This window comes from Vicugna pacos, chromosome 14 (genome assembly GCF_048564905.1).
Source record: "Vicugna pacos chromosome 14, VicPac4, whole genome shotgun sequence".
Lineage (NCBI taxonomy): Eukaryota > Metazoa > Chordata > Mammalia > Artiodactyla > Camelidae > Vicugna > Vicugna pacos.
Genome location: NC_133000.1, coordinates 6479929 through 6504734, shown reverse-complemented (window position 1 = coordinate 6504734; position 24806 = coordinate 6479929). Strand labels below are relative to the sequence as shown.

At 38.9% G+C, this 24806-nt stretch overlaps 1 protein-coding gene across 2 annotated transcripts; it reads left to right on the top strand.

The window, feature by feature from the left end:
• Positions 1 to 5: 5 nt before the first annotated feature.
• Positions 6 to 23291, top strand: HSPH1 (heat shock protein family H (Hsp110) member 1). Of its 2 annotated transcripts, XM_006208973.4 has the most exons (18): positions 6 to 455; positions 2981 to 3038; positions 4712 to 4852; positions 5479 to 5601; positions 7157 to 7256; positions 8407 to 8540; positions 8986 to 9230; positions 9858 to 10086; positions 11566 to 11672; positions 11905 to 12038; positions 13955 to 14163; positions 15762 to 15893; positions 18437 to 18574; positions 19477 to 19602; positions 20786 to 20893; positions 20995 to 21114; positions 21319 to 21480; positions 22395 to 23291. In XM_006208973.4, exons 1-18 carry the CDS (start codon positions 349 to 351, stop codon positions 22599 to 22601), a joined length of 2580 nt encoding a protein of 859 aa, XP_006209035.1. In that variant the 5' UTR covers positions 6 to 348; the 3' UTR covers positions 22602 to 23291. The 2 variants fall into 2 exon arrangements, with proteins under 2 accessions (XP_006209035.1, XP_031540506.1); XM_031684646.2 differs by lacking the exon at positions 15762 to 15893 and having other exon boundaries at positions 56 to 455.
• Positions 23292 to 24806: the final 1515 nt, after the last annotated feature.

Sequence of the window (24806 nt, the reverse complement as noted above, 5' to 3'; positions counted from 1 at the left end):
GGAAAGTTCCGATCAGTGCGATACATAAGGCTGAGGAGCTGGGACCTCCCCTTTTGGGTCGGTAGTTCAGCGGCGCGCCGGTGAGCCAGCGGCTGTAGGTCCAGGCAGCCAGCCGGAGCTGCGGAGCGACCTTCTGGGACTGAACGCCGTTTTCTCCCGTGGAGATTTCTCTGCGAGCCGCCACTGTTCCCTGGAAGCCGGAGGCGCCTGACCGGCTACTGTCCGTCTGTCCGTCTGCGTGACAGGAGCGAACCTCGCGGGAGCCGCGCGTGTCCGGGGCAGGAAGCGGCGGCCAGAGGACGCAGACCGAGACCCAGACCCAAGGCGGAGGCGGACCGAGAACCGGCCATGTCGGTGGTGGGGCTGGACGTGGGCTCGCAGAGCTGCTACATCGCGGTGGCCCGGGCCGGGGGCATCGAGACCATCGCCAACGAGTTCAGTGACCGGTGTACCCCGTAAGTGAGAGCCTGCGGGGCGCTGGGGGGACGTTCGGGGACGGGGAGCGTGGGGACCCTAGGCTTGAGGCTGGTTGCGGATCACCAGGACGAAGGGAGGGCGATGTGGGAAGCGGTGCGCCCCTCTGTGGGGTCAGGATGCTGGCGGCCCGGCCGCCGAGTAGGCGAGGGGTCTTGCGGGCACATATCGGAGAAGGGGTGTCTCCGGGGTTCGCGGGGCCAAGAGAAGCCAGAGAATCTAATCTTCTAGGGTCGTCACTTTGGATGGGCTTCCTCCTGGGGACCGGGGTGCGGCCAAGGCCGAGACTTCGATCCTTTTCTAGGCAAGAAGCTTCAGCCAGCTCTTTACGCGGCCGCCCCCGTTTCCCCACCCGGCTTCTCTGAGCTGGCTGAGCCGCCCCCAACTCGTCCCCCTCCCTCCAAACATGTCTCTGCATCGCAGATCCCGGGCTGCCGAGTTTTTTTCTTCCGCATTGTGAATCTCGAAATGAACTGGAAGCTTCCAGAGCCTGTATGCTGCTGCTTGAGCAGTGAGCGGGCGGATTGTTGTTAGCGACCACAGAGCACTCCTCTGATAGATGAAATCTGCGTCCTCTTACTCTTGGATCATTTGTGGAAGATGTAAACGGCTTTTTTGCTCATTTTATGAGAGCCATTAAAGAAGAATCCCAAGTCGTGCTCTAATTTCTTTATTAATTTTGCATGGTTAAGAAGGAGAGAAAGTAAAAATTGCATACTTTTGTGCTAGAAGCTCTCCAGAGTGTGGATGTTGTCACTAAGTTAAGTGGTATATTCTACAGCAGCGTGTGGTGGGCAAAGGTTAACATTTTAAAAAGCAACTCTTTTGGAGGGGGAGGGTCTTAATTTCTGAGCATAATACATGGAAACATGCCTGTATGTACACTAACAAAACCAACTGCTTGTTTCTCAGGGAAAATGATGTAGGTATTTATTTTTAATGCCTTAAACCCAAGGTAAAAATAATAGAATGAAACATTGAGCCCAAAGGTGAAATGACTGGGGGCTTGTATCATGAAGAGTATTTATGAAAAGTGAATGGAAAATCCCAAACATCTAAGTATTAGTTGCATTGGGAAGACTTAGTCCCTGAGCATCTCATGCATGGACCTCTGTAAATCTATAGTCTTTTCTTTGGCTGTGCGAAGGGCTGTGATGGGAGTCTAGTAAGAAAGAAGACAGTTTCTCAGGCTTTCATGCCTGGGTGCAGTTTACGTTTTTTTCTGTTTGATCCAATGAAAGGAAGAAAAGCTCAAAGGAGAGTAAGAAAAAATTACGTGGCTATAGTGACCGCTGTGAAACTAAAGATGACAGATAGGGCTCTAAAACGTGGTAAACTGAGGGCAGTATTGGAGTTTCTTTTAATATTTTTTGGAAGATAGGTATTTGGTTCAACTACATTGGCTACTGTTAATTTCTGTTTAGTGTAATTGATTTCATTCCCCCCTTGGAAAATGAGTGAATTTGTTCTACAGCTGTATATTTACTCTGAGCTTGGAGTGATAACTAGGTTTTTGGAAAGTATTTTAAAGATCTAGCCTTTGCTCCAACAGTTCTCTGGCTTTTAGGATATGATTGAGCATCTGCTCAAATAATCTAGGTCAAAGATGTTTCTGTTACAGCAGATTTAAATTTGATTCAGCTTGATATTTAATGCCCTCAGTATATCCCATTTTGCTCCTGTGGTACCATTACTCTTACCTGCCCTCTAAAACCTAATTCACTTCCTTCCTTCTGACGAGACTTCTCTGCTCTGTGCTACCATTCTGTCTCCATTTCTCAGAAGGCTGACTCACAGTTACAAGTCACTTTGCTCGTCAAAGCTGACTTAATGTAACTGATTATTCAGTCCTTTTCCTCAGCATTTGTACTTGGTTCTGCTGTGGTACTTGCTCTGCATCATTTCTGCTTGGCTTGCTCAAGTCGATTTCTTCCATACAGGAGTCTGTTTTGTGCTTTTCAATTCCAGAAGCATAACTTAGGCTTACTTGTATCAATTGAATTCTATAAAAACTTTTGATCCTAAAGAGTCAAATGGTACATCAGGACAGCAATAAGTATGATAGTGATATTTAGATTTGTATGGAGTTGGTAACTGCAAAGTGGTTACACCATACTTTGTTAAATCATGCATCTCGTGCCATGTTAATAATATTCTTTAACTGTTCAAAGCATTTTCAGAGTTACTGTCTACTTCCTAACAATTGGAGCCTAGAGAATTATGCTGGCATTGGAAAATGTTCTCTGATCCACGAGCAGACGATCTGGGATGGGGATGGGATGGGTGGTGGGGTACAACTGACACCTAGATTGGATTTTCAGAGTGGCAGTTAAGGGGGCCCTCTTAGAGTCCCTGAGGCTTTAGACTTCAAAATTGTGCTGTCCTTGTGCCCCAGTCCCCATGAATGGGTAAGACATTTATATTAGAATCTTTTTCATGTCATTTAAAAATGTTCACATTTATGCTTTTTAACATTTTTTAAGCATGCTTTTAAAATTTCTTCTAGATCAGTCATATCATTTGGATCAAAAAACAGAACAATTGGAGTTGCAGCCAAAAATCAGGTATGTTTAAGAGAATTCTGATCACTTTTTAGGGGAGAGATTTTAAGAGTAAAATCTCAGACATATAAGAACATGAAATACCTAAGCCTATCTATTTTTTTGTTTTAGAACTGTAGTGCAAGTATTCCTTTGAGCTCTTAGATACTTTGCTACCTTCTAATTTATCTAATTTTTAAAAATTACAAATGAGACACTTGTTCTTTCATGTGAAGTTTCTCATGATATTCATTCAAGAGTTAAGGATTCCTTTTATAGAAGGAACATCTAAGAAGTTCTGCGTTTAAAAGTGTTTCCAGGTTACTTAGTAATTAAGGTGGTAGGAGGGGAGCTTTTGCCCAGGCTCTGCTGTCTGCGTGGTGGCCATTGGCTCCCCGTGGCTCTGCAGCACTTGAAGTGTACCTGGTCTGAATCGAAAAGTAAGGTACAGAATACATGATTTCGAAGACTTAAATAAAGAGTAAACCACCTCATAAATTTTTTACACTGAGAGCATGTGGAGATGATGGTATTTTAGATATACTAAGCTGAATAGGTTATTGAAATTAATTTCACCCTTTTTTGGAATTAGGTTTCCTTATTAACAGGACTTGAAAATTTACCTATGTGGCTCCCACTTGGGGCTCACATTGTAACTGTTGAAATGTAGGGGCTGAGGAGAAAAGTAAATATGAAGTATGAAAATTCCTTCTGAGGCTTTTAAGGAAGGGACTGAAAGCAATCCTATTGCAACATGTAAAAGTAACATTCACTGTACACCTTAAACATACAATGTTACATGTTGGATTTATTCAATTAAAAAAGAGATTGAAAAGATTCTTTCAAGTATGGAAGATATGCTAAAAAAGAAACAACTCTAAATCCTGGAATACTACTCCATATTATTTGAAAACTAGTGTTGTCAAGCTATATTTTTCCCTTTAAAAGTGTAGATCAGAGAAAACAGCAAATAGTAAACTGTTTTGGCATTTTCAAGCTAATGACTTTAGAAGTCTTAGTTTTTTATCTTTTAATTATTTTTGTATTTTAAATAAAGTTCCCAGTGCTGACATCTTTGCGTGAAATATGCTGTGAAATGGGACTTCTAAGTCCAGAGCCTGATCATCAAAAACCTGTACGTGCAGCAAAAGCACCACCTCATACAGAGGTTTTGTGAATTACCCTTGCTTTTTCTGCTTTTTGATATCGATAATTAGTATTCTATGCTGTTAATAGGTCAAGTAGCAATCCATGTATTTTGTGGCCCCAAATATTTATACTAACCACTTAGCAACTTAATAGACTATGACAATTAACTTTTTAAAAAAATGTAATATGACTTATGTTGCTGCTAGATCTCCTTTTTCACTTATTCATTAGGTGTAAAACTTGCAGGTTTAGTAGGGGGAAGGAATACGTATAGGTCCTGGGAGTTACTTAGACCTGTAGTGATAGTGTCACTGTCTTCGAGTTTATCTTGGAGATTTTGAAGTCTGTGTGTGTCCCTCTCACGGCCTCCCTTCTGGCATTTCTGTTGGGGAAGAAGAATAAAATCCATTCACTGATGGAGAAATTTAGGGCTCTAGGAAAAGTGACTTATATCCCTATGGTTTTAGTTGTACATTTGACTTTCTTCTTAATTGCTAATAGGTGTGGAAATTAGGAAAAGAAATTTAAATCTCGAATTTCTTTTGCAGCAAATCACTCATGCAAACAATACAGTATCTAATTTCAAGAGGTTTCATGGTCGAGCGTTCAGTGACCCCTTCATTCAAAAGGAGAAGGAGAACTTAAGTTACGATCTGGTTCCAATGAAAAATGGAGGAGTTGGAATAAAGGTAATATAATTGACCTTAGGTTCCTTTCTAGGAAATGGTCTAATTCATCTACAGAGAAATGTACTTAATTCTTAATAAATATTTAACTCAGTTTTGTTAATTGGGCAAGGTGTTCTTAAAAACTTATTTATTTATCTAGCTTGTCTTAAACTGTAAGTTTATGTTTAAATCATCATTGAAAATTATTCATATGATATATACTGCTACAAATTTTTTGTGACTTGTTGGCAATTGTAAACTTTAGAGTTGCCTCATTGTTTGTTCCTGTTGCATTCCTGTCGTGTGATCTACACAAAATAATATTTATCCCAGTGATTAATCTCTTCAGTTAGAGTGGAAATTTACTACCTTCTATAATGTTTTGACTAGTACTTTGGATATGGGGAAAACCTGCCCCAGCTTTTTTTTTTCCTCCTCTTCATCTCTAGGGGAAAAAATCTTTCTTTGTTCTTAGCTTTCCTTTCCCTGTTTCTCTTCCTTTTACCATTCCTTTCCTACTCCTTTTCTAAACAGCTGTAACAATAAAGATTTTCTGGAAGAGAATATGTAGTAATGTTTGGAAGTTAATATTAGTATGTAGCTTTAAGAATCATAATATTTAAAACATTTTTCTTTCCTCAATATAGGTAATGTACATGGACGAAGAGCATCTATTTAGTGTGGAGCAGATAACAGCCATGCTGTTGACTAAGTTAAAGGAAACTGCTGAAAACAACCTCAAGAAGCCAGTAACAGATTGTGTTATTTCAGTAAGTAGAATTTAGCAAGGAAATGTGTTTCATTTTAATTTGCTTTCTTTATGTTGTTTTTTAATATTGAATGTGTGAAAGCTGTTCTCTAGAGATCAGAATTCCCCTGGACTGTATTAACATAGTGTTCAGCAGCATTTAAGAGTAGGTTTGAGTGGTATTTTTAGCCAGAAGTTGCAGAGGTTCTTGAGTGGTGGTGCAAATCAAAATCTCCTGTCAGGCTTTTTGAAAATACAGACTGATTGGTTGAATTGGAGAATATTCTAAAGTTACTTGATGTGTTGTTAGACAGTTTGTATACATAGATGGGAGCTGTTCAGAATTCCATCCTCACATGAGAACCAGTGAATTAGTTTTTGGTGAACATTTATTTTGAAATATAACCTACTGGTTACATTTAGCACTGGCAGGCTCACTGCGTCAATGGACAGTTGATAATTAGGTTGTCAAGGAGGACTTGTAGTGGACAAAAGCTTGCCTCTTATTTGGACACCAAAAAACTGTTGTCAGTCCTGCGCTCTCAGATGCCTCCAGTCATTTCTTAATCTGCTGGGATTATGCTCTGCACCGGGATTGTCTGTAATGAACTTACCTTCGGCCTGGTTTGCATCACATCTGGGGCAGGGTGGGCTGCCCAGACCTGTCAGAAGCCTTTATGGCAGTGCATCCTGGGATATGAAAGGATAGAAGCAGAAAGGCTAAAATTTCTCTCTTGCAAGACAGAAGGTGTTCTACCAAGGGGCTGTCTGGGTCTTGCTTGGAGAAATGCTGTTAATTTTTGGTAAAATTAAAGAATTAAGTTATAATAGTGGTCCTTCCTTCTTCCTTTTTTCTTTTCCCTTTAAATAACCTAATATGGAAAACTCAAGAAAGTAGTGTTCTGATTTGAAAGGTGATCAGAGACCCCACCTTTGTTCTTGCCCCTGTCTCTTTCTGAAGCATTTGTAGTTACTATGGGAAAAAACATGAAAGCCAGTGTACCAGGTTTTCCCTTAGGTGCTTTCCAGTTGAGTGATTATATGAATGTATTCCAGGTCTACTGAATTAGAAGGTACTCCACCTATTAATGCTCAATGAATAGCCAAGCTAAAGGGAAGTGGCTAGAATTAGCCCTGTATTATCTTTAAGTGCCTGTCGCCTTTATAGTTTAGTTACATGTAACATTTAATGTTGACTTAGCATAATAATTTCCAAATGTCAGAAATTTAAGACTAGTTTGGAAATGGTATTTCATCCACTTGAAGTTAAAACTTTCTGTTAGATTTAAGTCACTGTTAATATGTCTAGTGAATACTCCTGATTACTTTTTATTTCAGGTTAAAATTTTGTTATAGTGAGTTTGATGTGATAATTCTAGGGCAATCTTTTCAAAAGTAGTTACTGTTTCTGAACGTTAAGAACTTGCCAGAAACTTAGTCTGAAGTTCTGTTTGTTTCATATCTTGGCTGGGGACTGTTTAGCTGGGCTCTTGTGAATTTATTACAAGTGGCTGTGAGGAGTTGGTATGCATTTTTGTGCTCTAGTTGAGTTAAATCCTTTCCCTTTTTGTTTGTAGGTCCCCTCTTTCTTCACAGATGCGGAGAGGCGCTCTGTCTTAGATGCTGCACAAATTGTTGGCCTAAACTGCTTAAGACTTATGAACGACATGACAGCTGGTAAGAAGAAAACCTGCTTTTGTGTAGAAGTTAATGTGCTGTCCAAACTAAAGTTAAGACACACTGGGTCTGTTATCAAACACTTTCATGTAGATGTAGAAACACAGCTTATTAAAAAAGCATGTGTCAGATTTGAAAGCCTTTCAGATGCTTGTTTTAACGAGAATATGGCACTTTGTCAAATTTATGAATTTGCTTTCATTAGGAAATTTCGTGTGTGTGTATATATATATATATCTAATCCTTTGAATTAGTGTGTTGAATTTAGTTTTTTTTTTAATTTCCTTACATGTTTTTATAGTTAAGAAGTAAGTTTTCCCAAAACCTTACGATTGTTACTTTTACAACTACCCTGACCACTGATTTAGTTTAAAATGTTTTTTTCTTCTGTACTTTCCAATTATATGTAGTTAGGAGTTGATCATTCATCTTCTATCAGATACTGATTTAAGCTGTACCATTTGCTGGGCACTGTGTTAGGAGTGGGTGTGGTGTGGAGCAGAGCACGCACTCACCTGCTCCTGGAGCTTCTGTCAGTTCTTTGTGATTACAGACGGACTCAGAGTCAGGTATAGTCTCATGTATTCAGGCACAGCAAGATCAGGCTTTGTTTAGTATTTATTTAATAGATGTGTTAAGAACTCAGAGTACTGATGATGCCTTAAGTATACATATTTAGGAATACGGTGGTTTCAAAAAAAGCTAACACATACTATGTAAGGTAGATCAATTACTTACCTTGGATCTAATTGGTAGGAACTACAGTTGCTCTAGTTGTGTATTAAATTCTTAATTTTTTTGGATAAGCAGTCTCTAGCAGGTTGTGGTTGAAATGTAAGTATTTGTGTAATGAGTCTGATTCTGTTTGTGGTTACATGTGGTTTACATTCCATTGTTTTGCAATCATGTTTGTCTTTTCTGTTATGTCTCCCCATTTATTTAAAAGTGATAGAACATTGTTCTAAAATCTCAAAGGGATAAGGTAATTGATGTCAAGAAAATTAGTGTGAAGTCAGATATGAAAGGAATATGTTCATCTTTAATTGATGGAAGTATAGTCAGGTTTCCTGCATGTGTAGTTATATCAGTAACAATGAAATTCCTAAGAAAATGCAAATCAAAGAATTGAAACATACTAATTTTTTTTTAGTTGCTTTGAATTATGGAATTTATAAGCAGGATCTCCCAGGCCTGGACGAGAAACCTCGAATAGTGGTTTTTGTTGATATGGGACACTCAGCTTTTCAAGTGTCTGCTTGTGCCTTTAACAAGGGGAAATTGAAGGTAAAGTCATAAATTGGAACTAAGTGACCCAAACATTAAATGTGTTAAAACTGTCATTACTGTAAGCTGCTGAGTTTTTTGACTGTGCTCTTCTAGATAATGAAGAGTTTTGGCTAAAGATACCAACAGAGTCATTGCTAAGGTTGATCTCCCTAAAATAAAGATGACGTGTTTGCTTTACCGTACTCTTCAAGTGTTCTTGCTTAGGGAAGAAAAGCTTTATAAGATTATCCCGTGTAATTGTTAAGTCTCTAAGGTATTTTTGGTTTTTAGCTGCATTTGGATTAGGTAGTTACCTGTCTCCTAACGGACTTGGACTTCATGTTGTAGTTTAAATAGAAATCTTGAGCCTGCTACTGTTTACTTGTTGAGTAGTAATATTTAAGATTCTAGTTACCAATGTTATTGAAAATAACCAGATTATTTGTTGTTTTAACTAAATTAGGTACTGGGAACAGCTTTTGATCCTTTCTTAGGAGGAAAAAACTTTGATGCAAAGTTAGTGGAACACTTTTGTGCAGAGTTTAAAACTAAGTACAAGTTGGATGCAAAATCCAAAATTCGAGCACTCCTTCGTCTGTATCAGGAGTGTGAAAAGTTGAAAAAGCTAATGAGCTCTAACAGCACGGACCTACCACTGAATATCGAGTGCTTTATGAATGACAAAGATGTTTCGGGGAAGATGAACAGGTGTGTCTTGAATTCTGCCAGATTAACTAGAAGGAACTTCTTGCTGAAACTATAGCCCGGGCGTCAGTTCTAGCTGTGGTGGTGTGAATCTCGGCCCACGTCTCAAGATTGTATAGTACCTGTTGGAAGTCAGAACCGTTAGAACTAGGGTTACGTCTGCAAAGGGGGTTCTAAGAGAGAGCGTTGCTAAGTGCACTCATGACTGACTGAGTCTTTTTGGTGGTATTCACTTTTCAGTATTTCTGGGCCAGTGATTGAATAACGGTTTCACAAAACATTTCACAGAAATATTTTGAAGTCAGTGGAAGTATTCAAAGTAATCAAAATTGGATCACATGAAACATTAAGGAATGAAATGACAATCTTAACATAAAAGTGATTTATTCCAGTAATACCATTCAGATTGATTTTCTCCCCTGTCACCTTTCTACATCTGTTTTGTGTATTTTTTGGGAAAAAAAGTTACAAATTATGATACAGTTGAACTTGGCTCATGTGGAATTCAGGGTGTCTGAGGAAAAAAATTCATTGGGTTGATAAGACTTATTGTTTAAAAAAATAGGACAGGATATTGGCTTTAAGATAATTTTCCTAAATACTTATAAAGTTTTCCTTTTAATTGCCAAGGGCACAATTTGAAGAACTCTGTGCTGACCTATTGCAAAAGATAGAAGTTCCACTTTATTCATTGATGGAACAAACTCAGCTCAAAGTAGAAGATGTGAGTGCTGTGGAGATAGTTGGAGGCACTACACGAATTCCAGCTGTGAAAGAAAAAATTGCCAAATTCTTTGGAAAAGATATTAGCACGACACTCAATGCAGATGAAGCAGTGGCCAGAGGATGTGCGCTACAGGTACGTACTGCCTTCTCTGCCCGTCTTTCTCTTGGTGCCCATTCCTCACCCATTTCTCCTTTGTGGTGGGGTCATCAGGTGAGCAGGGCCCAGTGCCCAGTTAGATTCCACAAGAGAATTACTTCTTAATAAATCTGTGAGGCTGTAGGGGCACAAGGATCTTTAAATCTGGAAGAGTTAGGAAATTAAGACGAAAAGAACTGCAGAACTAGTGTTTCTCAAACTGGGATGATTCTGGGGGGATCAGAAAACACAGCTGTAAAGCACTGGTTAGCTCTGTGGTGGTAACATGTTACAAAGCACACAGAAGGGAATTAGAATGGCAACCTGGTGTAAAAAGGAGTAATTTGGGGGAAGTTGGCAGCGGTAAGAGGATTAACTAACAGGTGGTTTTAACTTGCTTAACAAATAGGCAGATCAGAGGCATAAAGGTTGTGAAAGCAAAAGCATCCAATCTAGAAGTTAACTTGATCTAGGTAGCAGTATTTTTTTAATATACAGCAAGAGATTCTTTAGACAAAAGCATTTAGACTGAGTACTCTAAAATTTTTTAAAAGAATATATGCTGACCACTGCTGATAGTCCATTGCATCATCAAGATTCATCATGTTTTATGGGTTTTTGTTTTTGCTTTTTCCTTAATAATGGAGTATGTCTCCTGCACTAATTCCCCCAAACTTTGGAAGTTATAGTTTTTTTAAGCAGTAGAGCTTATTTTGGCTTCTCTTTTGAAGAATCCTGTGCTATTCAAGAATTAATTGACTTTTATTTACTTATTTAAAAAATACTTTATTTACTATTGTACTATTTAATTATTTTGTGGGGGTGGGGGAGGTAATTAGGTTTATTTATTTTTAGAGGAGGTACTGGGGATTGAACCTAGGGTCTCATGCATCCTAAGCGTGCGCTCTACCACATGAGCTATATCCTCCCCCTTAATTGACTTTCAATTTAGTCATCTATTTAGTCATTTTCATGTGACAAATCTAAATCTACCTGTTGGTCTGTTGGCTGTTGTCTACCTCAAATTTGAACTTGCCATTGCTTCTTTCATTCATAAAATTACTTGAAATTAGGAACACTTTGGCTTTTACCCTTTTTCAGTTTCTTGGATGGTTAAAAGGCGATGTGGACAGAGCTGCTGGGATGTATATACATGTTCACAAGTGATGCTGCTTGTGAAATGGCTGTCCGCAGGGCATTTGTGAAAAGACCAGTGTTTTTTCCTAAGCCTCTCTGAACCTTGTTACTAATTAACAATTACTATCCTAAGAGTCATTGTATTGTTTATCCTTATAGCTGGTGATTGTCATAGTATTTGGGGGCTAAATCACTTATGCTTAATTCGCATATACTTAAGACATGTAAGCAATTTTGTATTTGAATATAAACCTACCCATCCTAGTTGAGTTGAGTTTTGTATTAAAAAGGTGAGTGAAATTTTTCATGTGCTTATGATGATCTTTTTTTTTTTTGAAGTGTGCAATCCTTTCTCCGGCATTTAAAGTTAGAGAATTTTCCGTCACCGATGCAGTTCCTTTTCCAATATCTCTGGTCTGGAACCACGATTCAGAAGATGCTGAGGGGTATGTAGGAGAAAATATCTTTCAGATATTGTGTAATATAAAGAAACATTAACAAATGGCTTTTATGGTAGAGTGATTGGGACCTTTGAACAACCAAACATACCAAATATTTCTCCCATTTGGGGTGGTAAGTGGTGGGACAAGGCGGACACAGGTCCTGGACTCTGTTCTGCTTGTGCAGCACCGTGAGTGTGGACTCTGAGCTTCTGACGATGCCTTTCCCCTCGCCTAGCGTCCACGAGGTCTTCAGCAGGAACCACGCTGCTCCTTTCTCCAAAGTTCTCACCTTCCTGAGAAGCGGGCCTTTTGAGCTAGAAGCTTTCTATTCTGATCCTCAAGGAGTTCCGTATCCAGAAGCAAAAATAGGTAAGCAGTTAATTGTATTTATCCTTTAAAGATGTAATTTACTTAGTGTACAGGCTTAAACACTTTTCTTACTCTTAGCAGTGTTGAGTGGACCGTAATGCCATGTGAAGACATTTTCAGTTTGGGATAATGGTGATGGGGAAAGCTCTTTGTTTTATTGGTGAATAAACTGGCCTGTAGGGGGAAATGACTTCCAGTGCTGCTGTTACTTCCAAATGTGTATATTTAGGAGCAGTTGGGTGTTTTTCTTTTTCTAATAAGTCTATACTTAAAGGATTACCACCTACTTTTAATGTTAACCTTTCCTCTGGATGAAATGTTATTTGCAGAGTGTTACTTCCAATTTAAAGTCTGGCTCAGAGACCATTAAAACTACTTCTCAAATATACCCTTGTATTATAATCTTTTTTAAAAATATATCTTTTTTGGTACATTTTTCTTTAAGAAGCCTGACACTGTCCACCTAGTTTGACCCATAATGACTGCAAATCTGTGGGAGAGCTACAGGCATCTTCTTGAATAGCCTTGCCTCTTTCCCAGGTTGGGGGTAAAATTTGCCAGTAATGCTAGATCTTGTCAGGACTCGTCTTTGCCCCATACCTTTTCATAATGAAATTGTTTGAAGGAGTCTAACCTGGCCAGTTGTGTTTGCTTTCATACTATTTAAAACTAAAAATGTTCTGACACAAGAGTGTTTTATTTTTAAAAACAGTTTTTAAGAATTTATTGATAGACAATTAGTTTAAGGAATCACTGAATATAGGCTTAAATTTTAACAGGCTGGATTCTATTCCCCGTTGTGCAGAGGATGGTATCTAAGCTCTTCAGTGTGGCATCAAGTCTTTAATATCATCACTAAAACTGAAAAGCTTGCGCATACATGTAAAAGCCATCTTACATGTTTCTGTCTCTTCTGTGAGTCTTCCTGGATGCCCTTCAGTAAATGCTCCTCCTCCCTCCCTTTCTCTCTCTCTTCCATGTTGTGTCAGTTTGTTTCTTTAAATGGATCTATGGCAATTATTTCCTGAACCTGGTGATTTGATACTTAATGAAGGTCTATTCCAACATCTTTCACTGACCTCGTAAATATAACTGTGTGTGTTTGTGTGGACAGCACTTTAAATACAAGGCCACTAAATCTCACGTTGTGCTTTGTGCGTAATAGGTTCAAAATACTTAATTTTGTTTAGTGGTTTCTGTAGTAACAGTACTGTTGGTGGAGGTGATAACTGACATTCAGTGCTTGGTTCCAGAGTTTTAAGTGCTCACTGTAAATAAAGACTTACCAACTCAGACCACAGAAGCATAGCTGAAGTAACTTGCAGCACATCACACAGCCGAGTTTCAGGCCCAGGTAGTCTGGGTCAGAGTTACCACTCCTAACTCCTACTCAGTAATGTTCTGGAACTTCTCTAAAATGCATGATAATTTCAGGCTTTGATACAGGTTTTAGCTCACCTTGCCTATTTGAAACATAGGAATATGTTTATTCAATCAACAAAACAGTATTCCCTGAAAGAATCAAAATTCAGCAAGGGCTTGATATCATCTGCCTTATACTTAAGGCTTGCATGTCTGGGTTGTGCTCACCTGGAGAAATGGGGAAGGAAGAGGCAGGGACGGCTTGTCCTCCGTCTTACGGGGTTTGTATCGGATGTATTAAGTAGAAAGTAACAAAAGTGCCCTTGCCTTTGAAGGTTTTATGGCGTATTAAAACTAATTTCAACTATTGTAAGTATACTGTGTACCTGTAAGCCTGTTTTAAAAGGTTATGGTTATAGTATACATTAAAGGGCTTAAATGTAATTTCAAGAGGTAGAGAAAATGCGGAGAGTTTGAAATAGCAATGTTAACTTTTGTCTTCTTGATAGAGATTTAGATTCAATACTAAAATTGTCCATTTCTTTTTGTTCTAGGCCGCTTCATAGTTCAGAATGTTTCTGCACAGAAAGATGGAGAAAAATCTAGAGTGAAAGTCAAAGTGCGAGTCAACACCCACGGCATTTTCACCATCTCTACGGCATCCATGGTGGAGAAAGTTCCAACCGAGGAGAACGAAGCATCTTCTGTCGAAGCAGACATGGAGTGTCAGAATCAGAGGCCACAGGAGAACCCGGACGCTGAGGTAAGTTTGTGGGTAAGCCTTTGAGTTAGAATATATGGTTTACTTAATTCTAAGCCTTAATAAACAGGAGGGGAGGGGTTAAAATCTATTTTTCTTAATTTCAATTAAAATTCTGGGTAATGATGACAATAGTAGTCGCTAAGTTGATGGTAACGTACAGCCTGGAGTTTGGTGAATTGTGACTAAATTCTGTGTAGCTTTATTTGAATTGGCATATGACAATTTAATGAGTGGGTAAAGTTTCTCTGAATTATTTTTTTAAAGACATAGGCCACATATTGAGAAGTCAAATGCTGACTGATGATTAAGAGAAAAGACTAAAACAAAAACTGTTCGGTGAAATATATACAAAATATTAAAGCATTTAAAAAAAACTGGCAAAACTGGCTTTGGTATTTCAGAACTCGCTTTGATTTCTGTGGTTCGCTGGGTTGTAGGAGGGGAAGGGAGGTGTCTGCCTAGAATCTAGGAGGTCGCACTTGTTCATGGCTGTTCAGACCTCTGTTAGCATGAGTGCTAGTTTGCTATGGTCAGCAGAAGACTTTTAAGAAACTTTAAAGTAGATTAGTTATTATAGATCACGCCTGGGTTACGATGAGGCAGCAGGCAGTGTGTGTTTCAGATCAGATGCGAGAGGGCGCGGCACTCCGTGTCAGAGAACTCTGTTGTCACTGTTACCATTCCTGGGATATTTAAGGAGCATTAGCGCCTGAGCTTTAGTTTTGTTCTCATCTGGAAAGACTTCAGTGTAAAGAGTGAAATGACCAGCGCTATTAACTTTCTCATTTGGCTGCAGACACCATTTTTCTAATCTCTTGGTACCTTTTGGGTGTATGTACATCAGGAGTGTGTTGCTACTGACTACTTCAGTGTCTGCCTTAGGAACTTGAAGCCTGGAGAGAAAAGTGTGAGAGACTCCAGGGTGGGCAGAAGGTAGTTAAATTCCAGTGTTTCCAGCTTCGCCCAAAGATGGGGAAAGACACAGAGAGCACTGATGGCCTGGGGGCTGCAGTGTCTCCTGACACGGGGCAGGTGTTCTTTGTACTGGGGCCTTTTCAGTGTAAATAGCTGGGTCGCAAAGAGCGGGGACAGAGAGGGTCTTGGTTCTCTGTAAACTGAGATGATGAACCCCCAGATGACTGGTCGTTGGTTATTTTATGTAACTGTTCAGTTTCTTGAAATGGAGATTTGTCGAGATGCATCATGGCCGCTGTGAGATTAGGTTTTGGGAGCTTGTTTCTGGGATAGAGGCCTGGAGTAAAGGTATTTCCTGTGCTTTTGAGAGTTAATCCTTGTACTGGGCTAGATGAAATTGTCTTGGAGGGGAGTTCTTGGTTGTCATCACATCAGTCAGAATGCCTACTACTGATGGTGTTTAACTGTGTTAACTGCTACCATTCAAAGAATTTCTTACAGGTGTAAAATATCAAAGATGTTTTCAAATATTTTGTGTTCATTTTGCTTTTATCCAGTATCTTTTCCCCCCGCCTATTAAGATTTCAAAAACTGAGTGTACTGTCTGTGGTGCCCTGTAACCTTTTAAGCGTATACGAGTACACCTGCTGTCTACATCCTTTGTGCCTGGGCTTTCGTTTCAGAAAAATATCCAGCAAGACAGCACTGAAGCTGGAACACAGCCCCAGGTACAAACCGATGGCCATCAAACCTCACAGTCTCCCCCTTCACCTGAACTTACCTCAGAAGAAAACAAAAACCCAGATGCTGACAAAGTGAGTTACTCTTCCAGTTCATTCCATTACACAATGTTGCAACATGTGATCATTAATGGTGCCGTTCAATCTGCAGTTTCAAGAGCAAGCACCAGGTTGTCTTATCCTGTGTAGAATTTTTTTTTCCTGTTGAATTTCTGTGTTTTTCAACTAAAACCAGTTAGAGGTATTCCAGCTCAACTGAGAGAATTGAATATCCTGCTCTTTAGACCTGGAAGCTTCTCTTGATTAACTGCGCTCCAGGCAGCTAGCGGCGAATGCATAGCTTTTGTGTTTTCTCTAGTGCTGGGGGTGTCTGCAAATGCGAACATCGAAGTAGGCACAGCGCAGTGCTGTGTGATTAGTTTTCACCTGAATTCGTCTGATAAATACATGGGCTATAGGAGTCTGTAAACTTTTTTCTCCTCTCAAATCACCTGTCAAATTTAAATAAATTAATTATGATGATCTGGTAATAACCAGATTGCATTTCAAAGTAATTATTCTTTTTTTCTTATTCCATAGTATGTATCGGAAGCTAAATTAAATAGTTGTGTCATGTGCCTTGAAAAATGACAACTTCTAGTCAAACCTAAACAATTCATGGTCACATGGATATTGATTGGGAAGTTTCCATTGTTATTCCAGATCTGTGTTTTGCAGAACTTCATTCTTTGTGCAGGTTGCATATAAATGATTAACTTTCATCAGTAGTTTGGTGTTCTGTCATGTTCTGAAGATAGAATTGTTTACCCTCAGAGAATTACAGAGTTGTCCATTGGGATCAAAATACACTTTACACTTGGTGAAAGGCTTTTGTTTTTAATCTCCCCACCCCCCGGTTGATCCTGTGGGGGTTCTACCATGAGCTGCAGGTCCTGATTCTGGTTTCTGAAAGCCTCCTTTTCCTCCTGTTAAAGATGATGTGTTGATGGTATAGCAGCATTGCTTTCTTTGCAATAGCAGCTCCTTAATTTCAGCGTCACCTCTCTTCACTGAGTGTTGAGTGTGAGCTGATTCATGCTGGTGGGCTCAGCACCTGTCTACAGCGTGACATCGGGTAGCAGCTCATGTTCTTAGTTGTAGGTGGGACCACTGGTGCTGAACTCCTTGGAATATCATCACAGACGCCCTTGGAGGGTCCTCGTCCGTGCCATGTGGAGTGCTATTTTGTGATACACTGGTTTTGTCAGTAGTTGGCTTAATGTTGCTGGATGGTCGTATCCTGACTTAACCTCCATACGTGTAACTGTCATCCACTTGTTACCCAGATACCTGTTGTGTTCTGTGTTTTGCTGGGTGTAGGTGTCATCTGATTCATTTTCTTTCTTGTTTCGTGCCCCCAGAGCATGCATAATATGTTGGAGGTTTCTCTTATGCACTAGAGGGAAGAAGACATGGGGACTGCAGGCTGACTGACCAGATTATTGCTAGTGATACAGCTCACAGCTCTTCAGAGACGTGGTTCCTAAGGATCACTGAAACAGAAGCCTGGGCAACGTGCTTTCTAGTTCAGTTTCTGTCTTTGTGACTTTAGGCAAGCCACTGAGCCTCTTTCGAGTCCCATTTCATCTTACAGAGTGCCTGGAATTCTAACATTCTTTATAGCCCCCCCCCCACCCATCCCCAGTGTCAGCGCTTGCTGTGCCTCACGGGTCATCTGTTCCTATTTTACCATCTCAGCCAGGCAGGGTACCTGTTGAGTGCCCCTTGGTTGTCTTCTAATCTGTTCTACGACTGAGTTTCCTAAATTGTGTTCTTTGTCATTTGTGCTTATAGGAACCTGCAGAAACGAAAATACTGTAAGAGGCTTGGAAAAATCAAAGGCCATAGGAGATACTTACTTCTTTAGCCCTGTATTTACATATTTTGAAAAACTTAAGCAGCATTTGCTGCTATATCTCTTTTTTGCCTTAGAGTTGCTTATAAGAAGTGATACGGCTCAAAGGCAGGTAGTAGGAATCAAGATACAGAGAGACATAATAGATACAGATACACACATACATATATATGTGTATGTGTCTAATGTCCACATTCAGGAAGGTCTAAAAGGCACTCATCAGAGAAGTGCAAATTGTAATTAAAGCAGGTTTAATACTGGGATATATAGGGACTCAGATATTATAGGAATAGAGTTGATCCTAACATGTTTAGCAGTTGGTTAAATTCTGTCTGGGGTTACTATTAGATTGTAGGTTATAATTTAAAGGTGTGGTAATTTGATAGTATTTTTTATTTTTTGGAGTCACAAACATTGCCTAAAGGGATTAGAAAGTAAAGAGCTGTGAAGAAGAGCTTTAGCAGGAAAGATTACATTTAATATGAAAAGAAGAATATCCTGGTGAATTCCTGAAGGGAAGTGTGGCATGTCTAAGTGTCATTGCAGCCCTCATTTAAAATGGGCAGGTGGAAATTAGATGATCTTACACATTCTTCCAAATTTGTGATTTTAGGAATTTTATTTTTGCTTAAGTCATCAGTAAGTATGATAGGGAGATATTTTTGTTTTTCAAGGATTATTTAAGAATTTTTCCCTTTTTCTTTTTTTTTACCCCTTTCCCAAGGCTAATGAAAAAAAAGTTGACCAGCCTCCAGAAGCTAAAAAACCCAAAATAAAGGTGGTGAATGTTGAGCTACCTATTGAAGCCAACTTAGTCTGGCAGTTAGGGAAAGACCTTCTTAACATGTATATAGAAACAGAGGTAAGTAATTCAATTAAATATTTTTATTTTGGAATATCTTTAGTTATCCCTGTTACCCACATAATAGATAAGTGGCTATAATTCTTTCCCGTACCTCAAGTTTTATACAATTTTTAGAGATAGGATGAAGCCAAAACTAATAGTAAAATTAGAAAAATTGTAAAATTGTATTTTCAGTTTAATTTTTTTAAACAAGTTTTGTTTATGTTTTTGTATTCTTGTTAAAGAGAGCTGTACCATAGATCTCTCTGCTTGGTGTAAACTTGATTGCCCAAGTTCTAATGTGAAGAAGTTAGATGCTGCTGTCTTCTAGATTGGAGGAACACAACGCAGTGGATATCTCAGGCCACACTAAATGTTTCAGTTAAAATACGTACATCGTGCTGCTTTGTAGTCCAGAATGTTTGAAATAATTGAGATTCCATTTTCCTTTACTGAGATGGGAACATTGTGTTTAGAAATTTAATAATAAATTATACTCCGTTTATATTATATTTGATAAATAAATGGACTCTAAGGACATTTGTTTAGCTTTGGTTTAAAAATGTGGTAGCAAAGTGTTACGGCCATTATATGTGGGTCAGTACTGATCCCATTAGGAGACGACCGTGTAACTACAGAGAAGAAAACAAAACTATATGAAAGTAGATTGGTTTTTTCCCTTAGTATTAAATCAGAAATGTGAAAGCTATGTAACTTTATTAATGTTTAAAAAAGAAACCTCATCCTGTGTATTTAGGAAATGAAGAACTTTGTAGGAATTATTGGAGAATTTTATGAGGTATATATTAGGACTATTAAGGCTTTTTTGGGGTATAATTATTGATTTTTATTAACACCAGAATCTAGTTAAAATTTAGTTATAGTTAAGACTGGAATTAACCTTTTCTGCTTCCTGACAGGGTAAGATGATAATGCAGGATAAACTGGAAAAGGAAAGAAATGATGCTAAAAACGCAGTGGAGGAATATGTGTATGAGTTCAGGGACAAGCTGTGTGGACCATACGAAAAATTTATATGTGAGCAGGTATGTTTAGAGCTCTGTTTTTATTCAGGTAATCTCATATTATGAAGTGTTTAGTATCAAATTTGACATTTAAGCTAACTTGAGCTTTTTGAAAACAAAACAATTTGAAGTAGAGATGATACAAACAAAATCATGGAGAGAGGCTCATTACTGATGTGTAGTTTTATTCTAGTTTATCCCCATGGCTTTAGTTTTTACCATCAAAGAAAGAACCTGTCAACACATTTGTTCATAGTCTGTGACATCATAGTTATTGGGGGCTAGAAAGATAAATGAGAGAAAATTCTTGCTTTCAAAGACCTCAGACTTTTTTTGATGACTCTGGTCCTTTGGTTGCTGTCTGTCATTGTTTTATCCCATAAGACTTGTTGATCCAGTGATGCCAGAGTTTATCAGGCACCAGTATTCCTCTTAGACTCTGAGCTCCCAGAAGCCGTACGGTTCTAAGTAAATCCAAGAAGCACAACTGTGACAAATGGGCCTTGGAGAAAAATTCACTAGATAGAAATCTAGGGTGGTTTCAGGATGAAGTCTGGAGTCTATTTTCATCCCAAGATCCTTGGGCTGCCTTGTAAGACACTTCATTCTTGGCTCCGCCCTAACATTTCCTGGATTTCTCATGGTTGGGATTCTGAAGCAGAGATGGCCCAAACCAGCTAGACCTCCTGAAGCCAGAGTAGAAATACATGCTTTATGTAAGTTGGTTGGAGGTGACTTATGTGTTCAGTGGTTGAATTGTCAACTTGTCCAGTTTCCCTCTCAGTATTTGATAGTTGTGGAAGTGAATAGAAAGTGACTAATCGAGACCTAATTTCTTTTGGAGAGTAGGAAGATGATTGCTCTTACATAGTCACATTTTAGTGTATAAATTGTCCAAAGTTGGACTTCTAAGAAAAATTATTTAAAGTCAATAAGAGCAGTTTACCAAAAATTCTCAAACGTCCCTGTGTAAAAGGATAGCCAAAGGACAGTTGTCAACCCCTCGTGTAAAGTAACTGTATGGAGCTAATGGCAGAGTGTTTATTGCTCCCTGATACTGTTCAGTGAAGACAGCCAGCTAAGTGCCTTCGCAGAGGTAAGATTAGCTATCTGGATGATTAACACTTCTGAAGATGACTGTTTTGTTGTGAAAAGTTTTTAAGTATGATTGCCGCTAAATGTTGATCTCACGTTTCATATATAGGATCATCAGAATTTTTTGAGACTGCTCACAGAGACTGAGAACTGGCTCTATGAAGAAGGAGAGGACCAGGCCAAGCAAGCGTATGTGGACAAGTTGGAAGAATTAATGGTAGGCCCTGCTTGCCCCCTAGAAGGCAGAACTTGTGCTTGAGACTGTAGACTCTGAATATACAGTGATGACAAACACTGATTCGTTACATTTGGTTTTAGAAAATTGGCACTCCAATTAAAATCCGGTTTCAAGAAGCTGAAGAGCGGCCAAAAATGTTTGAAGAACTGGGACAGAGGCTGCAGCACTACGCCAAGATAGCAGCTGACTTCAGGAGCAATGTAAGTCTGTGCGCAGTGAGGAGGTTCCCTGGGTGTTAGAAGCTCACGTGTAAGTTGAGGGACCTTCATTGGGAACAGGTGTTCTCAATTTAGAAGGTGGGTTTTGGCGTTTGACCAAAGATAGATTTGAATTTACGGAAAAGTGGGTCAAATTAGGTGTTACTGTTAAATACTTAATTCTACAGAATGACCTTTTCCATTCAGGATGAGAAATATAACCATATTGATGAGTCTGAAATGAAAAAGGTTGAGAAGTCTGTAAATGAAGTGATGGAATGGATGAATAATGCCATGAACGCCCAGGCTAAAAAGAGTCTCGACCAGGACCCCATTGTACGTGCTCAGGAAATCAGAGCAAAAATAAAGGTGCGTGTTTCCCTCTAGCGTTTACTGCTGTGTTTTCTTAGGGATTCCGGTTGCAATCATTTGAACTATAAACATAGCCATTTTTCCTTAAATCTTTTACCTCATCCTGGAACCACATGTTTTAGTTCATTATTGATATTACAAAATATAGAAGACCTTACAAGGTTCTGTTAAGTTTCTGTTTTTTCATTTATTCATTAAGTTCAGCAAATACACTTGTTGAGCCCCTACCATATGCCAGCCGTTGTTCTGGGGGGTTAAACTTCCAGTGTACAGAGGAAGTCCCCACCCCCGTGGACGTCATCTGCCAGTGCGAGGAAGACTTTACGATAAACGAGTAAGGAAGAATATCAGATTGTGTTAGGTGCCAAGGGTAAAAATTAAGAGTCAAAGGGGTTTAGGAAATTTGAGGCGATGGAGAGGGACCCAGGCTGGTGTTTTACCTGGGAAAGCCTCGCTGAGAGCATGAGGCTTGAAGGAAGTTGGGAAGGAAACCAAGGAACTGCTTTCTCTGGAAGAATACTCAGTAAAGGTTAACATGAGCCTTTGAGGTTAGTGGGCTGTATATAAGCTTGAATTCTAGCTCTTTGCCTACTAATTTTTCTAATCCTGAGGTTAAGTTATTTAACCTCTCATTCTATAGTGGGGATGATAATTCCTACCTTTTAATAATTACTGGGAGGAGTAAATGGGGTACAATATGTGAGTACTTAGTGAGACCCTGGCACACCGTAGAATAGTATTCACTTCTCTTCTGATCAGGCTTCAGGCGAATGTCATGAGCAAATGCAATTCTTTGAGGTATGTGTAATTGGCGTTGGTGGAACAATGCTGGTCCGGGTATGTAGGAAAGTTAATTGAAATGAAAATGAACTAGCGTTAATCTGATGACTAGTTTTGTTTTCCTTTCATAGGAGTTGAATAACACTTGTGAACCTGTCGTAACACAACCCAAACCAAAAATTGAATCGCCCAAACTGGAAAGAACTCCAAATGGCCCAGGTGCTGATAAAAAGGAAGAGGACTTAGAAGGCAAAAACAGTTTCAGTGCTGAGCCTCCACATCAGAACGGTGAATGTTACCCTAACGAGAAGAGCTCCATTAACATGGACTTGGACTAGATGACACGACCCTGGCTTAGTCCTTAAATTAATAAAATATTTTGCCATAGTATGTGATTCTACATAACATACTGAGACTATTTATATTTTCTTTTTTAAGGATGTTTAGAAACTTTGTGTATTATATGGAAAAAGAAAAAGCTTAAGTCTGTAGTCTTTATGATCCTAAAAGGGAAAATTGCCTTGGTAACTTTCAGATTCCTGTGGAATTGTGAACTCATACTAAGCTCCTGTGCAGTATTACCATTTGTATCACTGAGGATGAAATTGACTTTTGTCTTTGGAGAAAAAAAAAACTGTACCGCTTGTTCAAGAGGGCTGTGATTAAAGTCTTCAAGCATTTGTTTCTGCCAAGGTAGTTTTCTTGCATTTTGCTCTCCATTTCAGCATGTGTGTGGGTGTGAGTGTTTATAAACAAGACTAAGTCTGATTTCATAAGGGCTTTCTGAAATTAATTCTGTCCAATAGAATATGACTTTTTGCTTTGATATTATTAAAAACCCAGTGACTAAAAACAAAAGCTAGTGAAATGTGTTAGCAGCATGCAGAACCAAACCTTTAAAATCTCTCTCTCGCTATTCGGTATGTTGTCATGTGAAGGTGTAAAATGGAAGAAACATTGATTCTGTTTGTAACTGATGTTGTGAAGCCTTTTATGAGCTTTAAAATAAAGTTCATCTTATGGTGTCATTTCTAAACAATTTTGTCACTAATTTAAAAACGGGATTAGGACAGTGATAAACTGAAAATCCAGTTTTCCTTTTTTGCTGTTTCTTACATATGCTATCACTTTTAAGAATAACTTTCTCCTGATAGAAAAGTAACATTTATTACATTAAATTTTTTTTAAAAATGTGAAGTTACATGTAACTTATAAAGACATTTGAACATCAGCATCTAACCAGTCCCAGTATCGGTGGGCTTCGGTGTTTCCCAAGCTTTTGCTATTCTAAATGATGCCCCAATGAATCTTATCTCAGAACAAAACTGCAGTGATGTGGAGGGTCCTGTGGGGAGAAGGCCTGCATACTTAGCATGGACCACAAGTAACCATTGTCCCCACCAAGGTGCAGTGGTTCCCTCCTTCAGGGGGTTCATCTTTTACCTAGCAACCACTGTTGAGCTACTCTGTACGAGGTACTTCATATAGTTTCGTCCTCAAAACCACCTACATGGTTAAGGTTAAGTAATTAAGAAAATCACACAGGAAGTATCAGCTGGGAACAAATGTGGGCCCTCAAGTTTACTCCAGTTGGAAAGCCCACACTCCACTTCTGCACTGAGCAGTGTGTCTTTGTTTTAAACATTTTTAACTTACCTAATTGTATTTCATGAATTGGGATATTTTATTCATTCTCATTTGTAATGTTAGAATATTGATTTTTGTATAAGATGTTCTTACAAGGATCTTAACCATTTGCGAGATAGCATTTCCCACTTGGTAATTTCTTTTAACATTTACCATTTTGAAGCCTTAGATTTTAATATAATCTATCTCTTAGTGTTTTTATGGTTTTTCTTATGCTCTCTCCATGCACACTAATGCACATTCAGTCGGTATACATTTATCCACTGACACATTAAGATAGGTTAATGTGCTGTGTACAACCAGGAAGCTCATAAAAAGTTTTAAAAAGTATGGATGGGGAAAAACCTTTTTTTCTTATGCCCCAAAATAGCACCAGATAACGGGGGAAGTATCAATCTGGACTTTAAGTTTCAAAGATTGCTGTAGCATCACATTTCCTCTGTAAAGATGAAGCAGTATTTCAAAACATGGCTTGACTAGCTATAGCTGAGTTTGCTGTAGACCTCAGAACTGCATTTTTGGATGTGGGAAAAACCCACTGTCTCACTGACTTTTATAATACATGTTAATATCTATTGGCTCACACAGCTGTGTGATGGATTAGTAATTACCTAGAATCCCTAGGACGTGGACCAGGTTGGATAAATGCTCTAATAAAGGACTGAACTTTGTATGTAATTTTTCCTTAGATTGTCACTTTATGACTATTTCTAAAATTCTCCAGTCATTTTAGTAATCAAACTGAAAATTGAACCTTGGGTGTAGTTCATTATGAACATTAGTAGTGTCTGAGCAACAATTAACTTGCTTTCCCGGGGAGAAGTTCCCAGTGCTCACTTGATTTCTATTGTCCTTGATTCCTCATCAAAAAGTAGCCTATGGAGAGTCACCTTCTG

Excerpts from the sequence above, each read along its gene's own strand:
- HSPH1 (XM_006208973.4), top strand. The coding sequence starts at position 349 with ATGTCGGTGGTGGGGCTGGACGTGGGCTCGCAGAGCTGCTACATCGCG. Across the intron at positions 15,894-18,436 it reads AAAACCCAGATGCTGACAAA|GCTAATGAAAAAAAAGTTGA; the intron begins GTGAGTTACTCT and ends CCCTTTCCCAAG. Across the intron at positions 18,575-19,476 it reads ACATGTATATAGAAACAGAG|GGTAAGATGATAATGCAGGA; the intron begins GTAAGTAATTCA and ends GCTTCCTGACAG.